Here is an 8,521-nt window from a genome sequence, read left to right on the forward strand (position 1 = left end):
TGGTCCATGGGGTTGCAAAGTCAGACACGACTGAAGCATCTGAGCACAAGGCACACAATCCATTACTAGGACTCTTAAGAAAGGAAGGGAATCTGAATTTAGGGGTTGAGGGACCTTAGAAATAACCTGACTTCAATCTCTCTCCATGTCTATAATACAGCTGAGAGGCATCAGAGAGCAGGGATTAAATGCATTGCTCAGAGTAGCAGGGCCATCGCCATGCCCTTTGGCTCTGTCCCATGGGAGACACTAACAGGTATTTTGATCTGTATCTTTGTTTTGTCGATGTGTTTTAACCACAAAAGGATTATTTCCATTTGTTGACCGAAAAAAATGCACAAGCTAAAAGTTGAACATGTGTGCGCTCAGTGGCTCAGTCGTGTCCGACTCTCTGAGATCCCATAGACTATAGGCAAAGTTGAGAAGTATGTTTTATTCGGTGGAATTCCTGAGGACTTAAGCCTGGAAGATGACCTCTCAGATAGCTCTGAGGATTTGTTGCAAAGAGGTAAGGGAATAGCCAGATATATAGGAGCTTTTGCAACTAAAACCAGACAGTCAGAACATCAAAAGATTAGTGTTAAAGAAAACCAGGTATCTCCACTTAATGATTTCAGTGCTTTGCTTTCTTATGTATGGGAAGAGGCAAGAATTTGCTCATACTCGTGCAGTTTCTCAGTCTGACTCTTTGCGACCCCATGGACTGTTCCCTGCCAGGCTCCTATGTCCATGGGATTTCCCATGCAAGAATACTGGAGTGGGTTGCCATTTCCTTCTCCAGGGGATCTTCCCGCCCTAAGGACTGCATGCACAACTCCTTCATTGGCACGCGGATTCTTTAGCACTGAGGCACCAGGAAAGCTGCAAGAATCTGGACTCACTGAGATCACTCCTTTGATGTGCACCTTACCTATCTAGGGGCAGGATCCTGCTTTTCTCCAACCCGGAATCCCCTCAGGGTGCAGAGTTAGGGCAGTGCTTCCGCTGAGGCCTGCAACATCCTTTGTTTTACTGACTTGGCAGGCCACATTTTTTCATCCACACACTCATCACATCAAAGAGTGTGTTTAAAAGTTAAATTTTGGATAATGCTTCTGGTATAAAAATGATTTCTTGTACCTAAGTATTTAGTATCAAGGTGTCGTTTTCCTTTCGACATTTCTATCGAGTGGTTGATTATGATAATCTAAAAACTAGTATTCCAGTACTGAGTTCTGGTTATTATCATATTCAATACAAAAATGGACAAACATGTTGACCTAGCACATTAAGAAGGCAAATCCAAGCACACAGGAGCTGCTTCTCTGGGAGGTAGGAGCAGTGGGCCATGCCAAGTGTCCGGAAGCCAGCACTTGGTCTGCTGGGCAAATGATGTGCTCAGCTGCCCTCAGAACAGGAACATTTTCTGGGAGCAGTTGAGCCTCAAGTATGGGACATGCCAGCCCTTAGTGGCACAACTATGTGACCTGAGTCACTCAGGATTAAAGTGGTGCCACTGGGGAAACTGGGGTAACCCTAGGATTAGGACAAGAATACACTGCAGGTAAGTAAAGGTCCTGAGGCATTCCTCGGGACATTTCCTGAGGAGATTTCCTCAGGAAAAGACAAGCTCAGATTTCAGGTCGTTAGGGAAGCAGCAAGAAGAACTAGCGTCTTGGAATAATTCAGGGGACTGTATGTAGCCTCTACTCTTAATCCCATGAAGAGGAGGGTGAGCTTGAGGCAGCCAGGTGTGGTTCTATTTCACAAAGTCTAGAATGAGAGGAACCTGGACACGAATTCTGGTTCTTCCACTCTGCAAACTTTCCCTGCCTCATTTCTCTTTCAGAAAATTGGGATAATATCCTTGAGTAAAAATGCAGTGGGCATCAGCATTAACAGATATAAAGGGGCCAGGAAGTACAGCATGTAGCAAGAAGGCATTCAGTAAATGGAGCTTATTGCCACCAAGGTGGCTACCCTCTCTGTGTGGCAATTTCCACATCTCACTGCAACTCACTCCCACAGCAACCCAGGAGCACAAAGAGCCTGTGACAGGCACACTTTGAAAAGTAGAACGTTCTACTTACAAATAAATACAGGGTAGTATTAAGATTAAAGGAGAAGAGGAGAACCATTGGAGTCTAAAGACTTGGGAGCCTGAGGAGAAATTGTTCAGGGCTCCGCTTAGCTGAAAATATAAATAATAAAACATACTTGAATGAGAACATTTAATAGCAATGGCAGTCACTTAAACTGATAACCTTCTACTGAGTCTGAGTTTGGACACCGAACTGCCTGGGACATCTCCCCGCACCCAGGACCTTCTGATAATATAGCCTAACTCAACTCAGGTTGGATGCCCTCTAAGGCCCTAGCTGGGCCGGGAGTGGCGTGAGGGTGGGAACAGGTTATTGCAGGAGGGTGTTTCCCCCCCACCCTCGCCCCAGCAGTGATTAAAGAGGCGAAGAAGTTTATCGATCAGTCAATTAAACTACTGATCAATTCCTGCCATGGGAACCGAACGAACGAAGGCTAATCGATACTTTGAGGGTGTCACGAACGGGAAGAGGGGCGGCAGCTTGGCATGGGATCAACGGGCCCGAGAGAGCCGGGGCGGGTCCGCCCGTAGCCCCTCTGGCTTCCTGGGCGTGAGGAGGCGCGGGAAGGGCAAGGGCTGGCGTCCGTGGCTGCGTGGGGCGCGTCGAACTAGGACTAGTCCCAGCTCGCAGGAACAGCCCGCGGAGCCCCAGCGGCCGCGGCAGGTGGAGCAGCTTAGCTCTTTTGGACCCCAGGAGCCAGGCCCAGGGGCGCGGGGGGCGGGGCGAGCAGGCGAGACGCACTTCTCATTGGCGGCCGGGCACCGCCCGCGCGCGCGCTCCGCCTTTATAAAGCCGCGCGCGTGGCCAGCCAACCGCACGCCTGATTCCCGGCGCCCTACCCTCCGCAGCTCACCTGTCACGCCTGTCAGCTCGGACCCACCATGGCCACCGTTCAGCAGCTGGTTGGAAGATGGCGTTTAGTGGAGAGCAAAGGCTTTGACGAATACATGAAGGAAGTAGGTGAGGTTCCCCGCCATGCGGCGCTGCAACGTGGCACGTGTGTGGGGCTGTCTGTCCGTAGGCCCCCTTCGGCATGCTAGGCTGAAAGGCTGGGCGCGCGCGGCCGCCCACCCCCGACCCTGTTATCCTCCACCTCCCACCCTCCTCGCAGGCGAGCAGCCGAGAGCGCCTCGCGCCCGCTCCGGATTCCCCGGACCGTCGGCCTCTTGATCAGTCCCTCTCTCTGCTGCTTTCCCCGGGCCCACGCGACCCCTGCTTTCCTGCCCTTTAGCGCGCTCACCCCTCTTTCACCCCAAGCTTCTTTTCTTTCGCCCCCCTCCAGGCGGCCCTCTTAACTTTCCCGAATTTTCTTGCCCCACCACTTGACCGCTTTTCTGCCATTGCCCTCCCTCGCATTCGCCCAGTCGTTGCCGCACCTACTTGCCCTGACCCAGCTTGCCGCATCTTTTGTTCCCAGGTGGCGCGCAGGGTCCCCTCCCTCTTCTACACCCGGACTCGGTTTCCAGCCGAAATCCGGGCTACCGCTTCAGCTTCCATTCAGCTCTCGGTTGCATCTCCACCACCCCCAGAGCCCTGGCCCGCCTTCGCCGCGTGAGTCGGGCCATTTTGGGTTGGCCGGGCTCCCCCGGTGGAGCATCAGGGCTTCTTCCTCTCCACGCCCCGGAGCGGGGCTCAGAGGCGTGGCGCTGGCGACAGTGACCTGTTGGCACTGCTCGACTCGGCGCTGTGGTGGCCGGGTGGCGTGTGGGAGGAGCGCGGTAAGGTCGACTGTACCTGGGGTGGTAGTGCCCTGCAACCTTCTGCATCTAGAGGGTGGAGGGCAGAGAGGCTTCGCCGGGAAACCGCAGTCAGAAACTGCATCCAAGATGGGCATGGCCTTGCCCAAGACACTTGATTTTTTTTTTTATTAAAAAAAATTTTTTTTAAAAATTTTTGCAGCGTTGTGTTGATTTCTGCCACACAGCAAGGGGAACCAGCCATGATTATGCATGTATCCTCTCCCTTCCAAGCCTCCCTCCCTTCCCCCCACCCCATTCCTCCAGGTCATCGCAGAGCACCTGACTGGGCTCCCAGTTCTACACAACAACTTCTCGCCAGTTACCCATCTTACAGCTGATAGTGTGTGTGTGTTGATGCTACCTTCTGCATTCCTCCCGCTCTCTCCTCCCTCACTGTGTCAATAAGTCCATTCTCTATATCTGCAGTTCTATTCCTTCCCTGCAGATAGGTTCATCAGTATCATTTTTCTAGATTCCATATATATGCCTTAATACCTAGCAACTCCTCTACTGGGTGTATGCCCTGAGAAAACCAAAATTGTAAAAGACACATGTACCCCAATGTTCATACCATCACTCTTTAGGATAGTTCTAGTGACGTAGATGACCTAGATGAACCTAGAGCCTGTTCTACAGAGTGAGGCACTTCTTAAAAGCCTTCCAAGGGAGGATTTGTCTCTGTAGGGAAATTCAAGTTCTCTTGCTCAAAATGGTGTTGGATTTTCTGTTGTCTTTTTCATAAGCCGGTGATAACGATAAAGAGTGCTGATTTCGACATTGGGTAGATTGGCAAAGATGAACCTTTGTCACAGGCCCCAAGGAAGTGAAGCATAGCAAAAATGCTCTCTGACACAACTGCTGGGGCTGTAGGGTTGTTTTAGAAGCTAGCCTCCTGCAGATAGTAACTTTCTGTTACCAAATGTTAAGTGAGTGAAGAAGTCATTACAAAGACCTAGACCCCGAAGTACCCTGAAGTACTTCAAAAACACATCTAGCCGATGGCTGGTTAAGTCTGGCTCTGGTGAATCTTAAGTGTGTTTATGATCCTGTGAATAAAACAAGGCAGTATTTTTTTTTCCCCCTCCCCTCTATACCTTGATCAAAGTGACTCTGGACAAAAAGCAACTAACTGCACTCACAAAGGAGAAATACATATGTGTGTGTTCACCTGAGTGAGAACCACAGTAGGCGGTCTCTCTGCCCATTGAAACCAAACATGTTTATCAGATGGCTTGTTTCCAGAGTTCTGGAGTCAGGAAGGTTGTCAAGGTACAGTTCATTAGAGAGCAATCAAGGTGTGGAAAGAGCAGAGCCCTTTCTTTATTTGTCCAAAGTGAGAAAATAATGACTCAACTAATGAAACAAAGCACCAGTGCCTAGCTGGTGAAAGAGAAAGCTCCGTGGGGACATGTCAAGCCGGGCTGACATCATCAAGTCGGTTACTCTGCTTAGGCTATAGTCACCTCATCCATGAAACTGAGATTTGGCCTAGAACCAAGTTTCCTACTAAATGTTAATATTAGGGGGAAATACACAGATTATAAAATAAATGTCTTAATAGAGTAATCTGAGTTACAGAGTTCTGAAATACTCTTTTTGAGGGTAAGATTTTTCCTGTTTGTTAGCATCATGTTTGTGCGGTTAACTCTTAAACTGCAATTTGAATATCAGGATTGATACTGATTTTGTGTAGTCTACTAATCAAATATTTATCAGTGACTTGTGTGCTAGACTGTGTGCTCAACTGCTGTGTCATATAATACAGTGGTTGGCATAACTGAGGAAATTAGAGAAGTCAGGATATCTTCCTTAAGTTTCTGAGGGCCAACATGGCACAGTGTCTTAAAGCTGAGATTTAGAGCCAGGCTGCCTGCGTTGTTGGTTCTCAGCACCTCCCTGCTTAGCTGGATGAGCTTGAGTAAGTTACATCAAAGCCTCACTTACTCATCTGTCAGATGGAGACTATCTACCTCTCACAAGGTCCTTGCCAGGCTTCCATGAATAGTGTAGTATACTGTCAAGTACTAGCACTTGGTAAGTGCTGGATATGTGTATGTTCACAGTTGTTATTGATGACTGCTGCTGTTAAGTCGCTTCAGTCATGTCCGACTCTGTGCGACCCCATAGACAGCGGCCCACCAGGCTCCCCGGTCCCTGGGATTCTCCAGGCAAGAGTACTGGAGTGGGTTGCCATTGCCTTCCCTTCCCCATTGATGACTGAATAGTTGAAAATATGCACAGCATGGTGATTGCAATTGAATTACTGCTTTTATTATGTAAACAAGAAATTTGGTTTTCCAGGTATCTAACATGGTGTAACTTTCTACAGGAGTGGGGATGGCTCTGCGAAAAGTGGGTGCGATGGCCAAACCAGACTGTATCATCACTTCTGATGGCAAAAACCTCAGCATAAAGACTGAGAGCACTTTGAAAACAACACAGTTTTCCTGTAAACTGGGAGAGAAGTTTGAAGAGACCACAGCTGATGGCAGAAAGACTCAGGTTAATTATAATTTATAATATCACAGAAGCTTGCAGAATGATTAACTATTAATAACATTCTTACTGCTTCCAGGCCAGAACTTAATGAAAAAGTCTCAAGTTGTTTTATGAATTGAGTTTTGACAAATTAATGAAAACACCGATTTAACAACTTAATCTGTTTTGTAAAAATAGTTTTAAGGGACATCTAGATTAAAAAGCACAAACTACATTATGAATGAAATTAGTATGGGTTAATGAGGTGAAGTAGACTCAGAAAGGAAAAGATAAAAAAATGTTGATTAAGGAGGTTATAAGTCACAGAAACTCTTTTTCATTGTGCCCTGGAAGATTAAAAAGGATACTTTATTTTGGCAGACTGTCTGCAACTTTACAGATGGCGCATTGGTTCAACATCAGGAATGGGATGGAAAGGAAAGCACAATAACAAGAAAACTGGAAGATGGAAAATTAGTGGTGGTAAGTGTCTGACATCATATGTCTTATATGAATTCATAGTTCACATAAGTGTTGTAGATCACTGATCATTAACAGGAGAGCTAGGTTGGAGGAAAAAAAAGTGCCAAAGAACAAGATAAATACAAGAATACTTAATAACTAAAGAAAGCCCTTTGTGGAGCTAGAGAAGATGATCTAGCAGGAGCTGGGTCTAGTTCGTGTTCTGCTGCTCCATTTACAGTGCAGGCACACCTCAGAGACACTGTAGGTTTGATTCCAGACCACTACAAGAAATGGAACATCACGGTAAAGGGAGCCACACAGAGACAGGAAGTGAGCAAATGCTGTTGGAAAAAATGGCTCCATAGACTTACTCAGTGCAGGGTTGCCACAAACCTTCAGTTTGTAAAAAATGACTATATAATCTTGAGCATACATTTTTCTGTTTCTTTAAAATGAGGAGTAGTATTTGCTAAAACTAAATGAATAGACATTGCCAATCAGTAGTTTTCAGTAAAGCGTATACACCTCATAAATAAAATAACAGGCTCTAGCTTTTCAAACCCAGGAATCCTAAAGTGCATTTTCTCCATCTGTGAAGCAGATTTCAATGTTTTGTATAGGATTGTGATCCTAGCATTCAACTACCACCATTACTCTGTGATGTAAGACTAACTTGCCTCTTTTTAATGACATTCTGTCTCCTAGGTATGCGTCATGAACAATGTTACCTGTACTCGGGTCTATGAAAAAGTAGAGTAAAAATTCCATCATCATTTTGCACAGAAATTAGCTGCGAGGATGAACAAGCTCAGTTCAATGAGCAAATCTCCATACTGCTGGTTTTTTTTTTTTTCATTATTGCGTTCAATTATCTTTATCACAAACAATTAAACTATTTCAAAATGTTGGTTTAATTAGGGTCATCTCTTTGGTTAGTAAATAAATCTGTTTGTGCTACACCAGTGTTGCATGCTTTTTTAAACTTTAGAGGAATTTAGTGATGAGTTTTAACATTTACAAATGGACTAAATGGGATAGCCTTGAATATACCATATTGAGATTATATTTAGTAATTTATATAGAGAACTACTTCTGTGGCCAGTAAGCTACCAATCATTAATCTTGTTTTGAACTTTGTATCAACTCAAGAATCTTAAATTTGTGGCAGAGACTGTTCTCATTGAAAAACAGCTACATAAACTTTATAATTTAAATATAAGAATAAAGATTAAATCACCATCATTGGCTAGTAATACTTTCAATAGTGTGTTTATAACTACTGCTCAGGAATTCTGTAGCCAGAAATTTGTTTAATAAACTTTCTGAGGACCTACCAGCTGCCAGACTGTCTTCCAGAGGTTGAGTTATATCTGAACACAGGGACAAATCATTGCACTCACTGTGACAAACGCTCAGCTTTGAGAGCATGCAATTTTCTCTTGTTTTATTAACAGAAGTAATTAAAAAAGCAATTCAACTCTGAAATACTTGTGTGTATATATAAAGAATAACTAGAATTCTAGTGACTTCTGTCCTATTTCTCAACCCTATTTGCAAATATCAACAGTTCACATTTGGAAAGTTTGTGTAGGCACTGGGCTAAAACTATGTACGTGATCCTCATAGCAATCCTTGGGGAGCTAGTACCATTATTTCTTTCACAAGTAAGAACACAGGTTTTTGACTAGCTAACTTGTTCAAGGACACAGGAAGTTGTAGAGTTGGAATGGGAACCTACAACTCGTTGAGCCCACTCAT

General features: G+C 45.4%; 1 protein-coding gene across 1 annotated transcript; it reads left to right on the plus strand.

The window, feature by feature from the left end:
• Positions 1-2,869: 2,869 nt before the first annotated feature.
• Positions 2,870-7,722, plus strand: FABP5 (fatty acid binding protein 5). Its single transcript, XM_055546349.1, has 4 exons — positions 2,870-3,041; positions 6,150-6,322; positions 6,680-6,781; positions 7,469-7,722. Exons 1-4 carry the CDS (start codon positions 2,963-2,965, stop codon positions 7,520-7,522), a joined length of 408 nt encoding a protein of 135 aa, XP_055402324.1. The 5' UTR covers positions 2,870-2,962; the 3' UTR covers positions 7,523-7,722.
• Positions 7,723-8,521: the final 799 nt, after the last annotated feature.

The sequence above is a fragment of the Bubalus kerabau genome, chromosome 14 (genome assembly GCF_029407905.1).
Source record: "Bubalus kerabau isolate K-KA32 ecotype Philippines breed swamp buffalo chromosome 14, PCC_UOA_SB_1v2, whole genome shotgun sequence".
NCBI classification, from domain to species: Eukaryota; Metazoa; Chordata; class Mammalia; order Artiodactyla; family Bovidae; genus Bubalus; species Bubalus kerabau.

Bases quoted from the DNA above. Each gene is read 5' to 3' on its own strand.
- FABP5 (XM_055546349.1), top strand. From the start codon at position 2,963: ATGGCCACCGTTCAGCAGCTGGTTGGAAGATGGCGTTTAGTGGAGAGC. The intron at 3,042-6,149 runs GTGAGGTTCCCC...AACTTTCTACAG, and splicing joins CGAATACATGAAGGAAGTAG to GAGTGGGGATGGCTCTGCGA. The intron at 6,782-7,468 runs GTAAGTGTCTGA...TCTGTCTCCTAG, and splicing joins AAGATGGAAAATTAGTGGTG to GTATGCGTCATGAACAATGT.